General features: G+C 49.8%; 1 protein-coding gene and 1 long non-coding RNA gene across 13 annotated transcripts in view; one reads left to right on the top strand and one right to left on the bottom strand.

Annotated features, from left to right (window-relative positions):
• Positions 1-26565, bottom strand: part of SAMD11 (sterile alpha motif domain containing 11) — a 158788-nt gene that overhangs the window by 86329 nt on the left and 45894 nt on the right. For 7 of the 11 annotated variants that reach the window (XM_062603969.1, XM_062603911.1, XM_062603956.1 and 4 more), the window contains 3 exons: positions 22596-22636; positions 20445-21256; positions 19258-19349 (listed from right to left, as the gene is read on the bottom strand). In XM_062603969.1, coding sequence (XP_062459953.1) covers positions 19258-19349; positions 20445-21256; positions 22596-22636 — 945 coding nt within the window. Of the gene's footprint in view, positions 1-19257; positions 19350-19583; positions 19732-20444; positions 21257-22595; positions 22637-26565 lie in introns of those variants that run through there. The other 4 variants (XM_062603929.1, XM_062603937.1, XM_062603983.1 and 1 more) reach the window with 4 other exon arrangements.
• LOC134156195 (uncharacterized) lies at positions 20579-24794 on the top strand. 2 transcript variants are annotated; one of them, XR_009961848.1, is made up of 2 exons: positions 20579-20682; positions 24578-24794. It is a non-coding gene; the product is annotated as an uncharacterized LOC134156195 (long non-coding RNA). The 2 variants fall into 2 exon arrangements; XR_009961851.1 differs by lacking the exon at positions 24578-24794 and adding an exon at positions 23496-23771 and having other exon boundaries at positions 20610-20682.

A 26565-nucleotide genomic window follows, 5' to 3' on the forward strand; every position in this document is an offset into this window, starting at 1 on the left:
GTGAGGATAAACACAAAGAGAATATAAAAGAAAACCCAAAACAAACCCCAAGAGAGGTGAATAATTCATCAAAAGGATAAAAACCAAGAAGCTGGAAAGAAAAAAAAGGCAAGAAATACCAAAGGGAAGAGTGTTCTGAGCAGGTGGAAAAAACCATCTCTCATGGGAGGGAAGCTAGAAGGCAAGTTAATCAGAATTGAGGGGGGTGGGGGTGTGTATGTTTTTAAGGGTGAACCATTTTGTCTGGGAACTGGTATCTCCCCTCTTAGGGATTTCAGTGTTTCTCCGAGGTGGGAAACAAAGTCTGTGCCAAGCTGCTGACAGAGGCAGCGGGCTCTTAGGTGGCTTCCAGCAACGCCTCAACCATGGACACAAGACTTCAAGCAAACAACCTGCTTACACATCCAACACCTCCTCTGAAGAAAGCCCTGCTCCTTTCACCCAAAGCCACCAAATCAAACAACCTAATGTACATAAAGCTACGTTAACATAACCTGCCCATAATTATTTGCAGGTTCTCTTCAGAACTTGCTCCAGAAAAAGGTCTATAGTTGGAAGCTTCCTGATGGCAACTTTTGCAGCTGACATTCACCGCTGTAACACAGCACATCTGTGTGAAATGAACCCCACACAGTTTGCAGTGCATCCTCCTGCCTTTCCCTTGTATGAGTTTACCACCTCAGGCTGTAGCTCCTTCCCATCACATGAAGGATGCTGACCTGGGCTTGGAAAGTACCTGGATGGGATAACGTTGTAGCCCGCTGAAGGAGGGGAGATGCGAGACTCAATAGGTGGCACTCTTCCATCTTGAATCAACGTGCTTGGGTACACTTGGCCATCAGAGGTGCTGGAGAGCAAATTTAAGGTCCTGACTTACTTGGTGATTTTCTGGGCCTGTGCAAGTCAAAATCCCAGCCAAACACAAGCTTTACCAATTACACTCTGCCAATCCTAATTCCCCCCCTGCAGTTCCAAGCAGACACAGACTCCTCTGCGGCCGCATGATCCTCTTGTGCACTGCTAAGCAGCTCAGTCCTAGCTGGAGAGCATCTGCACTGGAGATGCCTGTGAAAGTGAAATCCCACCCAAGGCTTGTTCCCATCCCATCTTCCTCCTGCAGAGCCCACCAGTTCCAATTAACAGCTCTGGGCTTTCCTGCAGACACGGTGCATACAGCTCCTCCCAAGGGCACCATGGAGAAAACCTGCTTGAGGACTCTGTGTCTGCTGTGCAGGGTGAGTCTATCGCCAGCAGTTTCTCCTCTCATTAACCAAATCCAGCAAAAAAGACAAGTTTTGTGCCCCAGAGCAAGAGGACTTGTTTTCTAAAGCTCTTCGGGGGCCCTCCGTAAGGAATTAGTCACGGAGGTGAGTAATACCAGGATTTGACACAGCCTAGGAGAGCAAGTAGTCATTTGACAGGTTAACAAGAGCATGGAGTAGCTGCTATATTTAGGTGCCATTAGCATGCACATGTCTTCACACATTTCTACGGGCACACCTGCGTTCCCCTATGTCCTCAAGGCATGGGAAGGGAGCAGCTAAAAGGCAGTTCCTTCCCCATTTCCCAGGGAGGGGTAAGGAAGGAGGGGATTCTCTTCTCCCTGTTTTATCCTACCCGAGTTCAAAGCCATTCACATCCTGAAAGCAGACCTGACTTTTGCTCTCTGTGCACCTCTATCCAGAAGCAGATAGGGTCGATTCCATTCTAGGCTGAAGAACAAGACAAAGGTAATGACCATATCATGCCCCAGAGAGTAGCTTATGTGACACAAAAAATCCTAGGAAGCTTAGCCACTGATTTTCAATTGCTTCCCATTTGCTGCATCTCAACTATTTTCAGGGAAGGACTGGATCCTTGCAGGCTGATAACAGGCTTGCCTTCCCATGTTATTTCCCAGAGACTCTTGGTGTCCATGCACCATCCAGGACAACAGACCAAAGAAACAGTGCTCTAAGCTGTCACAGGACACAGCTGGAAGGACATAGCAAGGTCCAAGACCTTGGTTGTCTTTACATGCCAGCTCCATATGATACCTGCAGTGGTACTGAAGATGTCCTGCAATGGCACAACACAGGGTGTGATGACATTAGCGCTGCTAATGCTTACTATAGAGATGTATCAAGCATCCATTCGTGCTCCCCTTCGTTTTCCCCTCAGTGCCCATTTCCCAGCAATTCCTGAATCCAACTGAAAACCATGTCCCCTGAACCCTAAAATGTCCCTGTGCCTTCAGCTGTGTGAAAAGAATCAGAGTCACAGAATCCAAGAGCTTGGAAGAGACCTTTAAGATCATCAAGTCCAACCACTCCCCAGCACTGCCAAGTCCACCACTGAAGAAAACAAGCAAGGACACAGGGCCCAGTTGCAGTCTACCTACTGTGCTGGGATGGTACTGGGATCCCTACTGCAAACACACCTCAACAACAGTCTTGCCAAGGAAAGCCCCTATGTAAGGAGGTGAATGCAACTCCTTCAGATGGATTTAAACAGTTTCTCTGGACTTCCCTCACTTCACCTCAAAACAAAAGCAGAATACAACTGTCAACATACAGCACAACATCACTGGAACTCCACAATGCAGTCTCCGCGCAGGCGAAACCACAACAAGCACCCAGTTCTCATGGATACATGGATGGATAAACAGCCAAAATAAGGCTTAACCAAATGAGGGTCAGAATCTTACACCCCCTGGTTGTGGAGACACAGGATTAGGTCTGAGAGGCAGCTCTGGAGAACTAAATGCCCTATTAAAATAAATAGGGATCAGGTGGACAAATCCCTGCAGCCATTTCTAAAGGCTCAGCTCAATCTCCCTCTGCTCTGTATTCAGGCAGGTGAGCCATTCCCAAACAGAGAATGGTACAAGGAAAGCAACACCAGGCACTCCAAGAGGCAGAGTCTGGGCTGGTTTAGACACTGGGTGCCCGCTGAACCCTAAGAAAATCCCCTCTGGAATCACATTTAAAGCTGGGAGGGTGAAAGAAAGGCAAGGACAGTATTTATAAATACAACTTAAATGAACAATGATTGTGGATCCTTCAGCAAAGACTGCAAAAGTGGAATTCTGACCCCTTTGGAGGCTACTCATTGTTGGCTGACTCCTGCAGCCTCCTGGGGTGTTATTTACTGAGCCCAAGAGGTCAGCTGGAAAAGGGAGAAGGGGAAGGAGATTAAAGGAGCTCCACCTCCCTTGGAGGAGGGATACAACTGCTCAAGAACGCCTTATTTTCAAGCAGCTCTGTTGTGCTGGCACCACTGGTGCTGCCTGTTGTACCTTGAACCAACAGGCAAGCAGTGAATATGCTTTTGAAGCCAGGAACATGGACCATGAGCTCCAGAGCTGCTGCTTCTCTCTTGTTATCTCCTCCTAGTGCTAGGTGCTAAACAGAACAGAGGAACAAACCTGACCCCAAGATCTCTGCTGCTGAACTAAAACCAGCACTTGCAAAGTATCTGACAGCTTCTCCACCTCCTCTTTCTTTGGCATTTTCCCTTCATGCTAATTTTATTGCAACAGTGGGTATATTTCAGAGTGTGAGACAAGTTCTTCTGAAGCACGTTTGCAACTGCTCTGCTATTCCCTTCTAGATGTTAGTCAGTGTTTCGGGTACCACAAAGAGACACAGATGTGTTTCTAACCTAATTACTCAGAACAGCCATGTCACCTCATGCCACACACAGGGGTTCCACTTGACCTTTAGTGAACAGGAAGGGAGCTCACAGTGCACTGCAGCAGCTCTCTGCAAGCCTCTCGAGAGGTAACGCAGCAGTGACAAGGGGAAGAGAATCACCTCAAATACACTGAGGTCTGGTCAAGAGCTCTTTATCCAAGCTGGGACATGCTCTCCCCGTGCTTTTTGACTTCCACTCCTAAGAAGTGGACTTTTGCATATGCAAAACTTAGTAAAGGGCTGCAAACTCCACTACCATGTTGTTTCTATAATCCTACTGATGACCGTGGTCTGAGGGCAGTGGAGATGGCAGAGAGGGGCAGGAGAAACCAAGAGCCAGCACATACTCTGCATCAAGCCGTCCCTGCCTTCAAAGTGCCTGTTTCTTCATGCTGACAGGGAGGCTGAAGGCAGGGAAAGCCAGAACCATGGTAATGCACATTCCCTTCCAGAGCCTGAGGGTATCCCGGTGGGAGTTAACGCAGCATTAACTCCCACACCCTCCCCTTTATGGCTTTTAGTACACAGCAGGAGGAAGGAAAGGTCTCTTCAGGGCTCCCTGTGAGAAGTGCCACTACCGCAGCTCACAAAGAAGGGGAACTCTGGAAGCAAAGGTTTGGGGCTGCAGGAGCTGCTGAAAATCCATCCCATTTCCTTCAGGTCCTTATGTTTCCAAGGTTGATTCCTCACCTTTTCTCCTCCTTCCCACACAAACTTCAGTGTAACTGTCTGCACTCAGGAAGGCTTCCCTTAGAGCCATGATATGGTTTCAGCTGAGGCTCTGGAGGTTTATTCTCACCCAAGCTTCCATCTGGAACGACCAGCCCACATGGATAGGCCATGAATTCCAGAGAGAGGGATAATCTCTATGGGTCAGAAAGGCAGGTTGGAATTTCTGAGTGTATTTCTAATTAATTGCACAGCACTTACAAGCAAATGACGGGTGTTCTATAAATCCAAAAGAATTAACTAAAACAAGCATAAGCTAAATAGTAGTTCTGTACGTGCCATGCATATTTAAATATTCAAATCAAGAGCGTGATATTAATAAAATCTCTCAAAGTTCACACTGATATAAACCAGATTTATTGTGCTATATATAGTGCAGCCGGGCCTTATAGCATCGCAGAGGTGGCAAAAGCAATAAAACCCTAATCTGCTCGTAGGCAAGCAGCCATATTCATGTTTGATGGGTTCACACAGGCACAAAGAACTGAAAACCGAGCTTTATTTCCTCATCTTCTAAGGTCTGTAATGAGAAACTGTTGCTGGCTTTGTGCAGATGACATCTACCTCCCCTCACCTGATGTGATGGGCACATAACACACCACACGTGTGTGCTTGGCACAGTGACGACCGACTCTTCCAGTGCACCCACTCAGAATCCATTTAAACCTTCAGCCAGTCCTAAGCTGCTCTAGGTTATGCCACAGAACAAAAATACCCTCAGCTACTATGGGAGAGCTGTACAGTAGAAACCATCTTCCTTTGCCACCTTCTGAGCTGTGCACAGAGTGCTGTGGTGCTAAATCCCAGGAACAAGTTGTTCCAATTACACAAATTCCTGACTCCAGGAGACAGGAGGGCACCCATTAAAGAAGGGGAAGCCACCTCTGTCTACCTCGGTACCTACAGCCAAACCCCACCTGGTTACCCCTGACAGGGTAACTATCAAGTAGGTGTCAGGCTGGTGGCTTGATCTTGATTCAGGTCCTTTGGAATCACACCAAAAGTGCTGCCACAGCAGGGCCTCTCTCTTTGGTCAGTCTTAGCTGACAGGTACCGCTTGAGTGAGCCATGGAGACTGAGCATCCCTTCTGCTCTCTAGGAATGATGCCTTTGGTTGGGGAAGCAGAGGGGGGGCTGACACAAGAGAAGTCTGAGGGTAAACAAGGCATCTACTAAAAGGGAATGGAGCCCCCTAAAAGGGGCTGAACTCCCAGCTCCCCTGGATGATTACAAGGGATCATTTCCTCCCTGTCATGCCCCACTTCTCCCTCATCTCTTCCATTTTTCAAACAGGGAGTTCCATACTGAAGGATGCAGCACCTCATATTGGTCCCTTTCTGGTTATAATAATAAACCAGCCCTCCTCCAAAAGCACAGCTTAGGTGACATGATACTACAAGAGCAGCCAAAAAAGCCCCCAAGAAACACCCACCTAAATGCCAGCACATTTCATGCACTCTGCGGAGCAGCCTGAGTGATGTCTCTCATCTTTTTTTAGCTCTTATTACCAGGATTCTCTGATCAAGGTGGAATTATTTGCTGATCAAGGACATTATTGATTCCAGCTCGTTGGCCTACTGGGATCAATGTGAATGGCATAGTAGACCCTGACAGATTAAATACTGTCAGAACATTCCAGGAAAGCTTTGAGGAAAGATTCTCTTCCTGTGTTACTGCCTTAGCATATGTCAAGTTTCACAGCTCATGAGATACCAAGATGTTTCACGCCAGCCAAGGCTAACAGCACAGCATCTTCATGCAAGCCAGTGTCAGGGATGCTTCTCTGTACAAACACAAGTCCTGTGGAGAGGCAGGTGGAGGACAGGGCATTTCCTGATGGTTATTCCAGCAAGCAGTGAAGTTGTGAGGTCCAGATGTAGCACATCCCCACCTCTGCTGTCGCACACGTAACCCAGTCCCGACACCTTTCCAAGATCATTTAGAGCAAACGTGGAAGGAAGGTAGATGTGACTGTTTAAGGAGTTGCAAGCTTTGACAGAAGACACCATGATCACTTCTTTAGAGAACTCAAACACCCCCCTGCTTCATAACCTGGCAGCCAGACAGGGAGACTTGGCTGAGGGATCAGGAGAAAACAAAAGCAGCCACACAAGCTGGAACAGCATCTAGGTGGGGGGAAAAGCCTTGGCTTCCATATGAAAGCCACAGAAGTTGGTTTCTGAAGCCCAACACATCTATTCATTACCTGAACCCGCAAGCTGTAAGCACTCAGGCTGGCAAGCAGCACATACCGCAGTGAGAAGATGAAGAGAAACATCTTCACGGAGGCCTAATGCACCACCAGCTCATCTACGCCAGGTTCCCAATTACACCAGCACTGAACACAAGCAGGCAAAAAGGCAGAAATCCCACTGGAGACATAAAGCAAATACTAAGGAGTAACAGACCTGAGGACAGTTGGACATTTCATCAGCGGAATCTGCGGTGAAGGCTGTTGTAGTGGTGAGGGCCTGTCCTTCCCCACCCCTTAGGAACATTTTAACCTTCAATAATTGCACGTGTGATTTTAATAATCCCTTTATTAGGGCAGAACTCCCAACTGCTTTGTAAACAGTGGTTTAGAAGGACAGGAGGTAACAATGGTTCCAGTCCATTACTAGATGGGAATCACAGAATCCCAGAGTGGTTTGGGTTGGGACCTTAAAGCTCATCCAGTTCCAACCCCCGCCACCTTCCACTTAGTTGCTCTAAGCCCCTGTGTCCAACCTGGCCTTGAGCACTGCCAGGGATGGGGAAGCCACAGCTTCTCTGGGCACCCTGTGCCATAAGAATGTCCAGTAAGTATCTGGTTTCTGCACTGGGAGAACAGAAATGGAATACTCCTCATTCCAGCAATGAATTAGGAGGTTTCCAAACAGAAACTTCCACAGTTAGATAGGTTTAACTCAGCAGATTTAGGTAACCTGCTCTCAAAGAGTTTCAGAACAGTGAGCAGAGAAGTTCTTCAGATGTTCACATTTTTAATGAGGCTCAGAACAAGGAGGAAATCCAAGGTAAATGGGAAAACAGAGCCCTGTGCCTCTATTTCACAAAGTGTAAGCATAAGCAGAATAATCCAAGTAATTTTATAACCCCCAGGAGAAACAATGAAATAGAGGAAACCAGACAAGTAATAATGAATTAAAGGAGGGTGATATAATTTATGCAAATTAAAGCTTGTTAATGGAAAAGATGTTAAACTAATATATCTTTTTCTGCTGAGACAATAGTGCCAGAGTGATGGGCTCAGATTTCTGCGAGTTATTTGATCTTACAGCACCCAGCTTTCTGAATGAGAAACTGGAGCAGGACAAGTCACCACGGCACAAACTAAATGGATTAAAAGGTGATTGAAAGACCTCAGAATACGAACATGGAACAGATTCTCTCTAGTACTTTTACTGATGTCCTGGAAGAACACAAAGAGCCATCCCCCATGGTTAACACAGAGAATATGGGAGTTAATGACAAGTAATGAAATCCCAACACAGTGTGGGCTAGTGGGGGAAGTTGGCATTTTAAAGGCAGGGGATATTATCCCAAGAAGAAGTGACTGGAAAGCACCCAAGGGTCAGGGTGGGAACTGGGTGAAGAGGTTTATCATGGGCAATGCCCTTCCCATATCAATAATGTGGATATAAATGCCAGAAGAGAAGGAAGATGATAGAGTACCTACATCTCAAGGCCATGCAAGAGTACCAAACACTGCACAGATCCCTGATAGGAAAGGGAGTATAAGGCAAGTGGACCCTGACAAAACACATTTCTGGGTAAGCCAAGTTCAACATCCCAGGGTAAGAGGCTGCATTTGAAAACAAAGTCTGGGGAAAGCTATGTGGGATATCCTCAGAAAGGAACAGGGAGAGGCCCAGACACCAGGCTGCCAGCCCAGAGTATTCACTACTCCACTCCGCAAGGGAGCAGAGCCAGTGTATTCAGGATGATTATCCCAAAGTGCAGGCTATGGGTTTGATTCTGAAGTTACAAATCAGGTTTCCTTACCGAAACACTGAGTCTGCATAGCTCTGCTTTGGCTCTGGAGGCCTCTCTGTCCGCAGGAACATGCTGCCAACCGAGATCTCTAAACCTGATGTCTTACATTGGGTGGGATATTCAGTGGTAACAAATGGCAACCAGCCACAGCAAAATCCTTCCCTCCAAGTGCCCTGTGCTTTGCCACTGAAGCACAGGGTTAGCAGCCATCTGATATGATCCCCAATGCCAATCCACATGAGAGCCCCAAGTACCCGTGTTCACGGCACCCTTTGATGTCAGCCAGCTTCATCCAGAGAGAAAACAAGCCTTTAGAAAAGGAATCAGTGAAATGACAGGAAAAGAGATCCAACAAAATTAAGGGCAACTTCTCTGGAATACAACTTAAAACATCCCAGCAACTTCAAGCTGGAGTGCAATCCTCACCACAAAGAATTCTGCACTGTGTATGTTTCCAATTGGTTTTCCTTGCCAGTGCCAAAAGACCTCCCCAGGTGGAGGCTGGGCTCCAAACATGGGAAACCACTGAAGCAACTGATACCTAGCCTTTTACTATGTACTGAACTCCTGTGTGGTCTTTACTATACCACTACTAAAGTTACGAAGCCAGATTCTTGCCTGGCTGACAATGTGGATTCCCCCCTAAAGCTGGACAGGGGGCACATGTGAGCCCATGTTCATGTCATGAACATGTGGGGCAGATCTCTGGGCAACAGAGTAGCATTGTCCCACTTGGAGCTGCCACCTGCAACAAGTATGAACACTGGGTCACTTCCTTTCATACAGGAGTTCCTGCTCTTCCAGTAGCTATGCTGGATGTGATACAGCAGCAGCTTCTCTGCTTTACCTACTGCAGGTATACCTGGGGCCTTGTTTCCCAAAGCCAGTGAAGAGCAGGACAGGTAAGAAACTTATTTTGCTTCTCCTGCAGGGTAAAGTCCTGAATCCAGCTTTTTCTGCACTTTGGAATAGTCCCGGCTTTGCTTCCCTAGTGGGATTTGATACTTCATCACTCAACTGATCTCAGTGCACATGAATCCTGGATAAAGGCAGGGTGAGAGTTCAGGCTGCATCCTTATGGACCAAGCAAAACTACTCTCCCATCAATGAGTCCTGTCTCTCTGTTAGTGGAGTTACACATGGTACAGATCAAGACAGATAGTACCCAAAGACAAACATTTCTCAAGCTCTGTCCTTCCCTATTTCCCTGTGATATGAAGGGAAGAATTCATTTTCCCTCCTGTTCCTAGAGCAGTGGGATGAGCAGTTCAGGGTTTTAAGAGCCCTCTTGTTCCTAGATTGGTGGGATAAGCAGTCCAGGGTTTTAGGAGTCCCATCACAACAACAAAATTGTTCTCAAGATGTAAGTATTTCAGGATCACACTGCTAAAGGAAAAGCTCAGCAACTTATAGAGCATAGCATCTCAAATACCCTTTAAACTTACTGGGTTCTACATTCTGTAAGGATTTAAAGACAACAGCAGTCATCAATGAGGGAACTAAATCCTCCCAAAGCAAGGATGATTTCTGCCCTCTGCACACACCAGGGGAGAGAAATGCTTCCCAGCCTCATAGAATTACTGCACTTACTTCTGGCAAATCCATCACAGCAAGGTGAGACTCCAAAAGACCAGATCCACACTGCTGATGCAGACAAGTGCAGCTCCATAGACTTCCAGCCCTGAATTGCCAGCTCAGGAATTTCAACCCAAAACCATTTTAAGGAATCACACTGTTAATTTGGGGATTAAAAAAAAACAGACCAAATGTATTACATTTTCAGTCACAATTAAAAGCATCCTTGTAAGGAGGATGCAGGCTGCCCTTCTCACTCTGCTTCTTGACTGCTTTGAGATCACGTCCTGTCCATTGGGCCTCCAAAAGCCTCAGCAGTGGTGTCTGGAGCAGCAGCACCACCCGATAAATCAAACCATCCTGAGAGAGCCCATTTAGGCTGATAAGAAACAAAGCTGCTGGAGGACCAGAACATACTTTGCTGGTGTCCTCTGATGCACACTACATTTGATGCAAGCCATGGTAGTCTAAGGATGAAAAAGAAGCCAGCAGAGTTCACCTGATGTAAATCTAGACTGAGGGTGATCAAAGTCCAACCCTACATTCACACTGCCATGCTCATTTAGACCCACATTTACTTTAGATCCCAATATGATATTATCAATTGATTCTATTGCAGCTAAATGGGAACATGGCAGGCATGGATGAGGTCCCAACAGTTTTAGGCACTGAACACACACAGCTACCAACTATTCACAATATACAATTTATTTCCTTTCCTTCTTTTATTTAAACTCACCCAAAACCCTATAATACTTAATAGTAATGGTGTACAGCTTTTAAGCAACACTACTACTGTAAACTCCAGTTCATTTAACCATCAACTGCTGTAGAGCCTTCCTTTGTCAGTGTGCTTTATGGTTAAGTGGGTGAATCACAAGGGGGAAATAAAAGAGGAATTGATATCACAGTCCCTCTGGGGAGTAAAAAACAAGCTAAAAAGGCTCATGTTTGTGTGGTTCAGTCCATGTCACAGAAAAAGAGATCTCAAGAATCACAGCTGTGGCGAACGGTGGGAAAAGTTATTGATCTAACAGAATTCAGTTTTACTGTAAGGGCTGGTCCTTTTACTTATTTAATAAAGGTCTGGCATCAAATCACTGTGAATTTCAGGATTATCTAATTCCATCTAATCTCATTCAATCACGGATGCTCCAGACTGGAGCAGAAGGAATGCTTGCCCTTTCCTGTCTGCAGGGGCCATCTCCCGTTGCCCTGGCAACCCAGCAAAAGCAGCCTCAACAGGACTGAGTACCACGGATCACATTCATCTCCAGCTAAAAAGAAAGGATGGGGTTGCAAGGGAGTTTGTGCAATTTGATGGGTAGAGATAGGCAGAACAGCAGCTACCACTGGAGTGGAATCTACTCATAACTCTGAATTATCAAGGCCCCAGAGACTCGGTGATAAATACAAGCTCCTAAGGGTAAGACACTCATAGGCAGGAAGCCAGCCTGGTAAAGCAATCTGCTTGCTTTCAGAAGCAAGAGGAAAGTTTTCTACTAAGCAGCTGTGGTGATGGAGAGGCCCAAGTTAACTGAACCCATTAATAATCCTGGAGCTGCTTTCTAAGTTCCCTGAAGCAATGACACCTTCCAGCACAAAACTGGGAACCAACTACAAGCAAACACACCACTTGGTTGCAGTGTCATCATGAGAAATAGTTCAGAAGATGCGTTTTCTACACCAAAGGGCTGCCAAGTGTCTCTTCTGTCACCAAAACCTCTCAAGTTTTCCTGCTTTTTCATTCTCTGGAATCCATTCAGAAAAGTTCTACCTTCCTATCAGCACGAAATACCAAATACTGCCCATCACCTTGCATCTTAAGACTGTTACTCTGAGCTGATTAAATCTTACTATGAAGTTTTTTGGGTTTGGTTTGTTTTTTTCCCATTTTAGAACATGATAAAACAAAAGGTTACATCAAGGCTCACGCTTTTTATGCGAGTGGGCATCGGTGCACAACTCGCCCGCAGCCCTCAACCTGCACTGAGGCACAGCTTTAACCTGCCCGAGGGCAGACTGAGATGAGCTCTTAGGCAGAAGCTCTTCCCTGTGAGGGTGCTGAGGCGCTGGCACAGGGTGCCCAGAGAAGCTGTGGCTGCCCCATCCCTGGCAGTGTTCAAGGCCAGGTTGGACCCAGGGGCTTGGAGCAACCTGGTCCAGTAGAAGCTGTCCCTGCCCATGGCAGGGGTTGGAACTGGATGAGCTTTAAGGTCCCTTCACCCAAACCACCCTGTGATTCTATGATTCTATGATCTCTAGCATGACGTGTAGCAGCACACATGCAGATGAACAACACCTTTTCCTGGCAAGTGCCCCATTGAAAAAAGCAAGGCCAGCTGTGTGAGCCCCTAGCATGATGTGACACAGTGCAGCAGGCATGGGGACAACAGCCTGCACTGACATCCATACACATTACACCAAGGTGGTCTGGCTTGTTGGCAAATGCTGCTGCAAGTTTCTTTCTAGCTGAAGATGTAAAAGATTAAGAAAGCCATTTTTGTATATGGACTGAAGCTACCCTGGTATCTTAAAATGAGGGATTTGATGTGCGGGAGTATCTTCATACAGGTAACAGAGCAAATTCAGGCTTGATGGTATTCCCAGATCCTGTGGCTGGGTAAGCATGTGCAAAAGAAAGTGAAATCCATAAAAGCTGAAAGTTCCACATTGACTAGAGGCAAAAGATACGAGCAAGAACCCTTTTTTGTTTGCTTGGGAATTGCCTCCATCCATCCCTCCTCGCCCTGAGACATGCCACAAGAAAATCCCCAGACTGTATTTGTGACCCAGGGGAATGTGTCATTTCCTCTCGGTTCTCCCTGGTTTGTTAAAATAACAGAGCCAAAAATAAAAGGAAGGAAATGCATTGCTCCAGCAGTGGAGCTGGTACACGCAGAAGATTCACCCTCACACAAGAGCAGTATGAGAGTAAAGCAGAGGTGCTTAACATGTCCTCTGTTAAAACAGAATCAGAACGGTGTGGGTTGGAAAAGACCTTAAAACTCATCTCTCATCTTGGGCCAACAGGAAACTGCTTCTTTATTCTCCTGTCCCATAAGTGGACCAGAACAAGCAAACTGAAAATATCCTCATCTCTGCAAACTCCAACCAGGGGATGGTTTTAAACCTCAGGAAAAGCAAAATGAACCAGTTTATGAGGGAGTTAATTCTGATTCTATAGCCATCTCTGCCACTTAGATCCCACATTCACTAAAGGCATTTGCCACCAGGCTCCAAATTAGCACCAATCCTTTTGAATAAGGCCAGCAAGTGTGGACATAGACCACTGCAAATTAAAAGCAGGTGCCTGTGCCCTGAAGCAGCAAAGACAGCCCTAAGCACTTTAATGACATCTCTAAATAATTTTGACAGCAAAATTACTTATCCTATGTCACCTTTCCACTGCCCTTGGCACGCCACTAACAAGATGATGCTGCTTTCCTGGCTTCTATGTATTTATTTCTCTCTGTTTCTTCCCCTTCCTTTCCTCAGACCAGATGATTTCCCAGCTCTGATGGAGTTCAGTGCAACTCCACAGCAAGCAGCACTGGCTCATCCTGCCTCTGCTGACTTAGTGTGCAAAACTCACTCAGGAGCTGAGGGCTCGGAAACGGACTCTTATCACAGCTGAGCCCGCCAGAGAATGTAATGCCACAGTGCCAGGAATCATAGAATCATGGAATGGTTTGGAAGGGACCTTAAGCTCATCCAGTTCCAACCCCTGCCACGGGAAGGGACCCCTTCCACTAGAGCAGCTTGCTCCAAGCCCCTGTGCCCAACCTGGCCTTCAACACTGCCAGGGATGGGGCAGCCACAGCTTCTCTGGGCAGGTTGAAGCCATTGCCCTGATGCAGCCTGTCTTGGTTCTTCCAGGGGATCAACACCACACAACTGCAGGGTGAGGACACCCCTCCTGCAACCCCAGCAGGAGGAAATTTGCTCACTCCAGGCAGAACCCCGCACACGTGCCAGCCTCATCATAAGTGTTCTTTCACCCTCTCCCAGGGAGGCCCAGCTTGGCTGGTTACTCACAGACACTAAACTGAACTCACAGATGGATCTTCCTCTGCCCTTCTATCATGCAATCCCTTCTGCATTCAGTTCCTCATCACTGCTCATTGGAACAGCTCTGATGCCACAGCAAACCTCTCCTACTTGGAACTCCTTAAACCCCCCTGTACAATGACATTACTTTCCTAAGCCATAGCTGCTTACACATCTCTGCTGTTCACTCACAAGGCTGCAATCCAATTAATATTTTCCTTTCCAGAGGGTATCTAATAATCCACAAAATTAAATCCTTCAGTATTGTGTTGGCACTCTCAGTGCCACTGATCTGCGTTTGTTCTGCCTCTGTGTAAAATAATAATTACTCATTTTACTGGTGCAATCCCGTCTTCCCAATCCCTGGCAGTGCACATAATGCTACTGCAGTGTGTCCTGCTCCTGAGATGAGTCTCAGGACCAGCAGGAGTAACTGCCACACTGATTCCCATTCCAAGCTGTCAAGCTTTCCCCTGTGAAATGCTGGCTGACCCAAGAGCAGTTGATTTTAGGGATGCTCCTGGGAGGGAAGCAGACACACATGTACCCTTGAATTAGAAGCCCTGCATGCTGAGGCTGTGGGCTCAGGCTCAGCATCTCTCTCCCCAGTCCTCATGGGATGTGTGAGTCTCTCCCCATCTGAGAGCACAACATACCTCACCTCCAGCTTCTCCGTAAAGGTGATGTCTGTCACATTCTGAACAGACTTTTGTTAAGGATTCAAGTTTAACTTACAAGCCTGCAAAGCAACACACACGCTCCAAAAATGACTTGAGTGAAATCCATTAAAAACCCAAAACAGAACCAGAAAACCCCCACAAACAAACAGAAAAACCCCAACCAACTCAAACCACTCCAACAAAAGCCAACCTAAAATGTGCTGGATTAAAAGCAACAATCCGAATCAGCATGAAACCACAAATAAAACTCGACAGACTGTGCCAAAGACCTTAGGGGGATAACAAGGTTTATAAGTCTGCTTTGCAGAGGGGCTTTTTCCACATTCATAAGGCAGCCCCCAGGGACACAAAGGCAAAGCTATGAAAACAACCCCCTTCACATAAACCCTAAGGTTCTCCAGCTCCACTCTTTAAGTCTACAGCAGCTAAATCTAATCTAGTCAGTTAAAAGCAAAATTTCAGGCTTAATCCTGCCTCTACAGGCAGCCAACTACATCTTCCAGCAGGCAGAGTGCTCTTCTCAGAGGAAAGTTCACTTGAAAGACTCATGTCCAGGGTGAGATTCCCCTTTTTGGCCAGCCTCTGATGGATCCCACAGCTCCATAGCCCAGGGAATCTCCGTTCCTTCCCCCAGCCCAGTTTTCCAGGCAAAGCCATGGAGCAGGCTGATGTCCAGGAGGGCATCGTTGGGTAGTGCAAGGCAGTGTGGCTGCAGCCGCACAGAACGCCATGCTCCAGGGTAGATGTGGAGCTGCCTCCACCCTGCCCCTCTGAGACAGGAAGGCAGGAGAGAGCTCACTCTTAGGGCTAAATACCAGAGGTCCTGCTGGTTGCTGGCATTCAGGTTTTGAAGTTACTTTTCCCAGCCTTGACAAAGCCTTGGACTCATGCCTTAACCTCAGGGGCAGCAAAAGAAAACAACAACGATGACGAGGAGAAGCAAAAAGCAGCAGATAAATAGAAGCACATGTAAATAAAACCAAGAGCAAAACACAGCCCCAGTAAGGAAATGAATTTCCACTGCCAGTGCCCAAGCTGTGCAGGATCACTGTGTGTAACAGGCAACGAGGGAGATGCGGCAAAGCCCCCATCACTGTGTCATGTTTTCTGTTTGAATATGGCCGTATCATGACAGCCTTCTGAAAACTCACCTTCTCTACCCTCATACTCCAACATGGGCTACCTTTCAGAGACCCCATCCAAGAAAAGATGGGAAAAGAGGATGAGGAGCAGCCAGTGCCCGGTTCTAAGGTACTTTCAGAGGCAGCATGTCTAGTATGAAAAACAAAGTATGGGTCACACTGACAAGGGAAACAACTTTAGTATATCCATTGCACGGAATGCTGTTCCTCTGTGACACTGGATAGGTGATGCTGGACTTTGCCAATCAAAGGCACTGTGTTTTAGCAATGACGATTTTAATGCTGTTCTCAAGACCATTTAGGCTGCTTCTTCCCTCTGGCTAAGATAACCAGTGCCAGTGAGGACACCTCCAACCCCAGCCTGGAGAGTGGAGATGGAGAGAAGAGCCGCGCAGCTCTGGAGCACAGGCGAGGGTACAAAGCCAAGGGGACAGGGATGCCGGCAGCACAGCCACGCTCCTGAAGGGCTCAGCGGGGGTCTCTGCAGAGCTGGGGAGGGGAAGCAGGCAGCAAAGCACACACAGGCACCGCTTCCCTGCCGGCCCCCAGAGCGGCCCCGGGGGCAGCCTCCGCCGCTCGCCCATTCCCGGGACCCCCCCCCCGCATCCCTCCTGCCTCTGATTGATGGCTGCTGCCGGCCCGGGGGAGGAGGCGCCAGCGCGACCGGCTGCTCCCCTCCGCCTGCAGGAAACCGGCGGTCGGTGGCGGAGCTGGGCCCGGCGCCGGCCGCTGTCTGCAGCTGCAGCAAACGAGCTGCGACGGGGCGGCGGGGGGCGGCGGGGCCGGGGGCAGCGCCAGCCCCGGCGGGGCAGGGCGGAAGGGAACGGGACCTGGGGGGGAACGGGGTCCCCCCGCCGGGCGCGGTTTCATTGCGGGGAGCCGGAGCAGGCGGCAGCGAGCCGGGATGGGGACACACACACATGAACACACGGGTCCGCTCTGGCTCCCTCCCCGGATAGGTTTTCCTGGCCTATTCCCGCTGTCCAAGGACTGATTTAGGAGCAGCTCCCCGGCACCATACCCCCGTGTGGTAACACAGGAGCAGGAGCCAGGCACTGCAGGTCTCTATATACCTATAAAATATACTATAAAAGACAAAGTATTTCTACATTTGAGAGGAAACAGCCCTTTGATCCCAGTGGTGCTTGAAGAGGTGATCACTGAACAGCTAAAGATAAACTGTGCTCCATTTTTAACCCTCTTCCTTGGGTAACTGCTTAATGGGTAGCCCACGTAGCTGGGACAAGCCATAAAAAGGATTCCGGGTTCAAAATGGGGATCTGTCCCTTGGTCAAATGTATGTCCTAACTACAGCACAGAAAACGCAGCCAGCACCCAGAAACAAGAAATGTGATAAAAGCTCTTACTGGAGTTTGTCCTCACTCTGCAAACTCTGATACCAACCCTCCTGTAACTCATTTATAAGGATGGGGATGTGGTAGGAGGCAAGCTCAGATGGGTTTATTTCGCCCTTCTCAAAACTCTCTTCCTTCATCTGAACTTGTCCAGTTCAGTTCATACAATCACAGAATCCCAGCCTGGTTTGTGTTGAAGGGACCTTAAAGCTCATCCAGCTCCAACCCCTGCCATGGGCAGGGACCCCTTCCACTGGAGCAGCTTGCTCCAAGCCCCTGTGTCCAACCTGGCCTTGAACACTGCCAGGGATGGGGCAGCCACAGCTTCTCTGGGCACCCTGTGCCAGCGCCTCAGCACCCTCACAGGGAAGAGCTTCTGCCTAAGAGCTCATCTCAGTCTCCCCTCGGGCAGGTTAAAGCCATTCCCCTTGGCCTGTCCCTACAAGCCTTTATCCAAAGCTCTCTCCAGGTTTCTTGTAGCCCCTTTAGGCACTGGAGCTGCTCTAAGGCTTCCCCAGAGCCTTCTCTTCTCCAGGCTGAACCAGCCCAACCACTTTTAAAGACACTTGCTTCACACAGAGCTGCCTTCCCATCTGTAGATGCACAACATCCCTGTGTGACTACTGAAAACATGAGGAAAGCACAGTGTGTCATTCCAGCTACCCCCCAGTGCAACTCAGGATGCAGAAAGCAACCAGCAGACCATGCCAACTGGCCAGAAACTTCCCAACACCACCAGCAACTGTGGCCTATCCCTTTGGCCTGCAGATAGCTGGTCACCGGCCTCTGATCCACACAATGGGCAACTCAATCACATGCAAAACTCAAACCTGCAGAAAGCTCATTACACCACATCGTGCCTCGCCTTACAACTCGGAGGAAGTGCACGAGTCCATTGGGTCTACGTGGTTTGTTGGGTTTAAATACCACGGTGATGCTTCAGTACAGCAAGTACTTGTAAGCTCACTAGGCAGTGCTTGCTTTGGAATGGACCACTGCTACACAAACAGGAGACTCACATCACACAGGTGGCACCTTCACATTGATTTATGTAACTTGATTATTGCTCTAAGGCCCTTCCCGTGTCAATGCAGGCACACACGTGGAAGCCAGGACTGTATCTGTACACAGAAGCATGCCGGCACAGAGACACTAGGCAGGAATGAATTAAATACACAATCCTGTCACGCAGCGTCATAAAGATACTGCGGGTGAGAAGAGATTGCCCATTTGATCCCCAAGAAATGGCTGATTTCAGTGGATAACAGCACGGAACTTCCCAGCCGCAGCCGTTCCCCAGTGCTACTCACAATGTTTTAAGTCATGGTGGTTATTTCAGACCCAGAGCTGCTTTAGTTCCACAAACCAACAGCGCTGTCGTCCTGTCATTGCATTTATGGCTATTTTTACACCTGATGAACTGGTTTTAATGCCTGTAGTTTACTACAATTTCAGTAGCTTTTTATTTACATCACCAACATCTTTTTCATGAAGATGCTTTATAGAGATTCTGAAAGTCTCAGGGTAAAGGCAAGACAGCAGAAACCACAAGGAACTCCAAAGCTGGGAAGAGCAACTGTAAAAGCAGTAACTGATCTATGACATGAATGCTGCAGAAGTCACAAGTGCTCAGTTTAAGCTTGTTCCTCTTATCTGAAGAAATTCACTAATGGTTGGTAACCTGTGGCTGTTCTGACTCTATTATAATTCCCTTTTGCTTTATTCAGCCACTTCACACCCTGGCACAATCCACTAAAATGAAGGGGCGAGGACAGGGAAGAGGCTGATGGATGGTTTGTAAGTATCATTTTGGGTGTCCGCAGCTCCCCCTGAACACCAGACAACGGCACCGGGTGCTGCATCCTCCAGGTCACACACTGATCTGTTGGCAGACTCCTCTTTGCCAGCCTGTGGTGCACACACTCGGGGCTGACAGCTCCCAGCCCACACTGATCCCGGTTTCATGACCACAGAAGCAAAGGGATGGGTTTTTAAGGGAAGGAGGAGGAGGAGAGGGGAGATGTCTTAACTAAAGCACATAGTTTAACAATAATCTTACCACTGGAGACGAAATTCGACACCCAGGGCAATCACAGATTGGAGGATGTACCTGTAAGATTCCTTTGGACATAAGAGTCTTCAAACTTTTCCCTATATGCAGAGATGGAAAAGAAGAAAGAGGATCAGCACGTTGGTAAAAGGCTTTAGGAAAGGGGGGGAGCACAGCACGCGTCTGCTTCCATGCAAACACCCCTCCCACCGCCGCCTGCCCCCCGCAGCGCCCCGCAGCACCCCCGGCCGCAGCGCCGAGGGGCAGCGCAACCCGCGCTCCGTGCCTCCCCCCCTCCGCTGCTCCGTGCGGGTCACTCGGTGCTCCTCACTCACCCCGGAGGAACCGGCATCTCCCGGGAGCCCGGCAGTGAACGAGCAGCAGAGAGCGGCGTAACGGCACCAAGTTACTGCCCTTCCCTCCGGAGAGGCGGCAGCACCGCGGACCCCGGCCTGACACCTCCCGCCCTCCGCTAATTGCGTGCGGCACCGGCTCCCCCCCCCCCCTCCCGCAGCCCCCGCCCCGGGGCCAGCCGGGTCCCCGCTCTCCACCTGCCGCCAGCACCAGCGGCAGCTCCGGGTGCCGGGACTGCGGCGCTGGCTCGGGCTGCGCCGCGGGCGGGAGGGGAGGGAAGGAGGGAGGGAAGGGAGGGAGGGATGGATGGAGGCAGGGCCGCCGCGGAGGTCCCGCCGCCACCCAGCTGCGGGGAACACCCCCCCTCGCTCCCCCCCGCGCCCCGCCCGCCGCTCCGCCGGGGCCTGTCCTCGCCCGGCCGCTCCCCGCGGCTCTGCCCGCTGCCGCCACCGGCACCGGCGGCTCCGCGCCCCGCCGAGCGGCGCCCGCAGGCGCGCTGTGCCCCGTGTCCAACCGGGCAAAGTTCCCTCCGGGAGAGAGGAGCATTCCTCCCCCCCCCTTCCAAAATAACCCCGAACAACTGTTCCCAATCGCTTGGAAAACTTACTGCGGAGAGCCCGGTACCGGGCACATACGGGAGAGGGGAGCCGGGGGAGTGATGGGGACCGGGGGGCACGGTGGGGGAACTCATGTCCCGGCTCTCCCCGTGCGAACGGCGGTGGGAGCACGGCTCCCGTGCGGATCCCGGTTCCGAAGCCCGCGGGTGGGAGGGAGAGAAGGGAAGGGGGGGGGGGTACGACGCCGCGTCCGGGAGCCCCGCACACAGCGAGCAGCGCCTTTACCTTTGTGCCTGATGCTGCGCTTCCAGTCCTTGGCTGTCTCCCTGCCGCTGACAAACTGGAACTCGTTAGGGGTGAGCCACTCTCCCCGGTACCGGATGGAGGGTCCTTTGCTCCCCTGGCACAACTTATTGATGTAGAGCAGCGCCTTGTTCTCCCCGCACTCCACCTCGATGCAAGGCTCTCCGTTGTCAAAGAAGGGCTGGAAATCCGGGATGGAGGAAAACCTCTCCAGCATCAGGTCCTCGGGGAGGTGGTGGGGGTGGTGCGGGTGATGCGGGTGGGGGCGGTGGGTCTCATGGAAGCCCAGGTACGCACGGGGGGCAAAGAGCTGGTCGTAAGCCGGCGGGTGCGGGGCCACCACCGGCATGGCAGCGGCGGCCAGTGGGGCGAGATAGTCAGGTAAGGTTTCCATGGGCTGGTTAAAAGCTGCCAGGGCCATCTCCTCCCTGTCAAGTCGCTCCTTCTTGATCGCAGGCATGGTGCGGCCGCGCTCCCCCGTCTCTCCGAAGCACAGTGGCTCTAATGTCTCCGGTTCAACTTGCCCCCGCTCTGGCTGGAGTTGGGATGAAATGCGCCAGCGGCAGCAGCAGCAGCAGCAGCAGCACAAGCACCTTTGGCGCCCGGGTGCCGGAGGTGGCTGGGATCCCCCGGAGCAGCCCGCTAACAAATCTCCTGGGCTGGCTCCCCAGCGGAGCTGTCTGGGATCCCTCTCCCACGGAGAGGCGGCTAATGTACCGTAGACCCGGGAGCTGCTGTGTGGCTCGCAGATCAGCCCCTCCGGACCAATACCTGACATCTCGGAGAGGTCTCTGCTGCCGTAGACATTATTTTGGTTAAAAAAAAAAAAAAAAGAAAAAGGGAAAAAAAAAAAAAGAGCTTATTGATTCCCCCACATCGACCCACCTTCCACCAGGCTGGAGGGTTCCCCGCCGCCCACCCAGCCCCCCTTTTCGCCCTCCTCCCCCCCCCCCCCTTTCTTCTTCTTCCTTCCTTTAAACTGACACCTGGGTTATTTATTTATATGCAGTAATTAAAATTAAACGCTGCGCTCCCGCCGCCTCGCCGCCAGCCCCTCCCCGCCCCTCGCCGCCGGCGCCCGCCGGCCGCAGGGAGCACACGGAGCCGGCTCGGCGGTGCCCGGTGGTCCCGGTTCTCCCGTTTCCCGGACGGGGAAGTTTGCCGGGGGCTGCGCAGCTCCACCTGCGAAGTGCAGCCGCGCCCGGTCCCACCGAAGCTCTATGAGCACACTGGGGGTGTGTGTGTGTTTAATTCCCACTCCCGCACATGTTAAACCCGTGTATGTCAGGACGGACACAGGGATGGATCCCGATGCACACGCACGGACACACCGACACGCACTGTAACAAGGGCCCCGCCGCACGCTGCCCCCCGGCCCGCAGCGCCCCGCCGCGCCGGCACAGGCAGTTATCGATCGGGGCTCAGAAGTCACCGGGTAGTTCAGACACTGCCCAAACCCGACCGCCAGCCGCCGCTTCCCTAACTTGGCCCATTTAAAGAGCGGAGGCGCTTGCGAGCGACGGGCGGCGGGCGAGGGGGTGAGCGACGGGCGGCGGGGACAGCGCCGAGGAGGGAGCCGACGGAGCGGGGAGGAGGGATCGGGGGCTCCCCCCGGCTCCGGAGGGCTTTCTGCTGGGAGGGGTGAATGTCCCATGAGGGAACAGGGTAACAGATCACGGAGTGGTTGGGGTTCAAGGGACCTTAAAGCTCATCCAGTTCCACGGGCAGGGACACCTTCCACTGGAGCAGCTTGCTCCAAGCCCCTGTGTCCAACCTGGCCTTCAACACTGCCAGGGATGGGGCAGCCACAGCTTCTCTGGGCACCCTGTGCCAGCGCCTCAGCACCCTCACAGGGAAGAGCTTCTGCCTAAGAGCTCATCTCAGTCTCCCCTCGGGCAGGTTAAAGCCATTCCCCTTGTCTTATCAATGCGCAACAATGCACAACCCATGCAAAAACCACCAAAGCCTTTTCCTTCCCCATACAATGATACAGCACAACTTGGGAGAATGGTGTAAATTGGTTTTCCATTATAAGCTATGGCACAAAATCCACATGCAAGTGCCCTGAGAGGACAACATGATTCCAAATTAAGTTGTGTGGTGGTTACACATCAACAAGAGGGAGTTCCCTACCTTCGGATGCTCAGTACGATCGACTGCAGGAAGGATCCTACCTGGAAGGGAAATAAAAGTAAGTTATCCCCTTAAAGACAGTATAAGAACCAAGCCCCACAAGTCTTACACGCTGGCAGAACAATGACAGTTCTGTGTGAGTTGTGGCTTGAAGTTCCCACCACAACAACAGGAAGTTCCCAGCTTTGTCCCAGGATGTCACAGAATCATGGAACAGGTTTGGCTGAGATCCTACAGGTGGTATTTTTGCCCCCTTAGCTCTCAGGTGACCCTTCTCTACAGAAAGCCCACTAATGGACAGACCACTTGTGGGACAAGCTATTGCTTCACATCAGTAAAGGCAGAGGGAACTGCATCAGGTTCTGCACATCTGGGCATGGAATCTAGGCCCCAAATCACAGTTTTCTCTTGATGCTCCTTGACCATGATCCTTCCTTCTTGCCTATTTACTCTTAAGCAATGCAAGCTCTGGGAGCCATCCTTGCTTCTTGCTCTAATGAGAGAGGCAGACACACATACACACACATCAAACCTCTCATTTAGGCTTTCAGGCTTAGGCTCTTGCTCTTAATGCTTCTGATTGCTCAAGATGATGAGGAAAAATCACTTTCTATTATCACCTAATGAGCCAAGGAAAATGCTTGGAAGAGGCTCTGGGTAACACAGGCTTCTCTGTGGGAGCATGTTAGAGGATTCTGGATGGAGATTTGCTCAGAAGGCCCTACAGTCCCAGAAAACCTTCACACCTAGAACTACATTGAGCAACCTGCACCAGGCTTAGAACTACTTCAGCCCTCTTTTGACTCCACCTTCTTTGTAACTTGGCTTCATGGCACTGATTTGTGTTCACTTTTTAGGGGAGTGGGTATTTTTTCTCAAAGCCTGCTTTCTTTTATACAGCCGTAAGAGTTACTGCTCTGCTTCCACCTCTGTTCCTGATGACAGCTTCACCTCCAAGCACAGAGAGAGCTTGGCCACAGCCTTCTCCAAAGTCTCCCTCCAGGAGGGGTCACAGGAGAGCAGAACAAGACCAGCCTTCATCCTCCAGGAACAAATCTTGTGGTACTTCCAGACTCCTCAGATCTCTGTGGTTTGGACGCACACTCAAATATCAACAGCACTTTGCATTACCATCCAATCTTCCCCTAATAAACAGCTCTATGAAACCTTTTCTAACCCGGAGAGCTGTTATTTACCTTATATTTTAAAGGAAAAGGTGACTTGCCATGGGACTTCCTCACTGCATATAAACCCAGTTGCTTTTTACCTCTAAAGCTATGCAGAGGTCCAGCACCGGAAGAGTAAGGCCTCGTGATGGTGGCTTAATACCAGGTGCATGGCCTGAGCCAGGCAGGGTTTCTTGCACACATGTAAGTGAGCTAAGGGAAGTTTGGGGCATTCAAGAGGCACAGATTCAGGCTGATCCTGCCAGTCTCTTAAAAGCACTAAACATTCCTCTCTATCCCTCCCCACTGCAATACAGAACTCTGTATTGTGTAAGAGCTCTATCTGGATGCCTGACTTCGACAGCAGGAGACTGAAGCTGAAACAAAATCTGGATCCTTTACTCCCCTCAGGTCAAATGGGTCAGCAACTGCAAAGAGCTAGCTGTGCTGTACAGCATTTTACAGGAAGAGATGGTGCTTCAAGCACAGGAATGGAAGTTAACAGATAAGGATTCCTCCTTATGCCATCACTGTTTTCATGAACAAATTACTTATGCTGTATATGCCCCATTATTATTCTTCTGGTAAAAGCAGGGGAACCTTTCTAAATGTAATTTGTTATTTACATGTGTGACAGAAAACCTCTACGTTTCTGAGATCAAAGGTCCTTTGTGTTGTGTGTTTGAAAAACTCACTGCAGATGCAGGCCCTGCCCCTTTACAGGAAAGACAGGTTGAGGCTGGGAGGAGACACCCAGGAACATGTACAGTGACCAGCCCGAGTTCAGAGACTAACTCGGAGCTTCTGTCTTTGCAGGATTCCAGCACTGATGGCACACCTGGCACGATGATCCTCTGCTAAATGAACAGATCCAATGTTCTGTCAGCACAGATGCATCTACAGCACTGGTCTTCGTGACCTTGTCATAGCAAATCTGTAGCATGAGCTTCTCACAGTCCAAAGCTAACCATGCCAGCCAAGTTCTGTCCCGTACACCAGAGGAGCTTAGATAATAAACCAGGTCTTTCAACAGCTGGTGTAGTAACCATTGAATCACACTGTTTCCCCCAAAGAAGTAGGGGTGCTAAGCCTTTTAACTGGGAGTGAATTACCCTGACACTATCACACCAGTGATGGAAAACAACAACTCTGTCCCTACCACATCACTGAGCCTACCAAAGACAGGGAAGGAGTCCAAAGAGCCACACCACCACCTCCCAGACCAGCCAGATCCATGCCTTCCTCAGTCCCTTCTAGTCTCAGAGGACATCAAGGCTGTCTAGCAGCCAGGATTCATTGTTTCTGCCTTTTATTCCAGGTGTGGCCCAGCTCCGCGCTCACTGCATGTGAACAGCCAGCCACTGAGTCCTGCTCAGTGGGGTCAGCATTGGAGGTAATAGTAGCCTCAGGCCAGACTGCTTCATTACCAGAGATATTTTGACAGCCCAGCAGCAAAAGCAACAGCAGGGAGGGCTCAGGTGGGTGTTCAGGGGAGGACGGTTGGGAAGGAGGATGTTGGAAAGGGATTTGCCTCTGCAAACCTCCTTCCTCAGGGACTGCTGGGCTGTACCCTTTTTAATCCCCCTGATACAAACAGTGCCTTCTGCATCAACTGATTGGAGCAGAAAAGGAGCAGCATTGGAATTCAGAGGTTTTTCTGTCTCTTGTGAAAGTAGTGCCATGGTAGCACAAGCTTACACAACAGAGATACAAATGGCACACATCCCTACCTAATGCTGGAATTTCATCTTAACCCACCATTGACTGCCATCATTTCAGTCAATGGTGGGTTAAGAAACTCTCTTCTCATCAAACTGTTCTCACAAGATGCCTCTTCCGAACCACCTTCCCTGTATAGCTATGTCACCAGGAAATAAGTACTCAAAACCTACAGGAATTCAATCTCTGTTGGGGAAAAGCAAGTAAGTTTTATCTGGCAGGCAAGGACTAATTCCAAACTAGCTGCTCTGTTCTAAATAACTTCCCATGCAGGGAATACGTTTTCTGTTCTCCCTCTGGTTTGGTACAGAGGTATGCTGGGCTGTAACAGTCACCTGGCCTATAGCTCAGAGACCTTTCCATGCTGCTGCACACACTGCACAGCCAAGAATCACTCTCAACAACTCCCAAAGGCTGTTTGTGCACCAAGTGATGACCTTCCTTTGTGATGTGCTGACAGGGGATGGAAAACCTATCAGATGATAGAAGCACGGATTCATCTCTCTTCCTTACTGGCTGAAGTTCAGGTTTGTTGTGGTAACTTAGGTCAGAATCAGCCCTGAGATCTCTAGAGCAAGAAGTTAAAAAGGGCACAATCCATTAAAACCAACAGCACATTTTTCCTGACTTCACACCTCAGTGTTCTAGTCCTCCCTAATACAGCAAGAGAGTGTCCTCCTCTGCAAAGCTTTTGGAAAGCAACAAGTTTAGCTACATGCAAGAGATGCTCCATGATGGAAAAAAAGCACTTCCAGAAACCACCAATGGAATAAAATGTATCAAAGCTGCTGTTGCAGTAACCATTCTCTCTGACCCTTTACTTCTAAGGCAAGAGCTGCCTTATTTTTAGTTCCAGTTGTTGGACAGCTTCCCTGTACTTCCCTGTGCATTAACTACACTTCTTCATGCATATTGCAGTTAAAAATGCATCTTTCTCTCTTGTCTACTGCTCTCTCCTCAGAGGTTAGTTACTGCTAATTCCCACCTGCTGTGAAAGACCTGAGATACCAGAGGTGTAGTACAGAAGAAAGCCTCCACCAGATCCTCTCTTTTCCCTAGAGCCTTTGTGCTGCTCTGCTTCACTG

Source organism: Pezoporus occidentalis, unplaced genomic scaffold (genome assembly GCF_034315485.1).
Source record: "Pezoporus occidentalis ecotype Australia unplaced genomic scaffold, CSIRO_AGI_Poc_V1 ctg119, whole genome shotgun sequence".
NCBI lineage: Eukaryota > Metazoa > Chordata > Aves > Psittaciformes > Psittacidae > Pezoporus > Pezoporus occidentalis.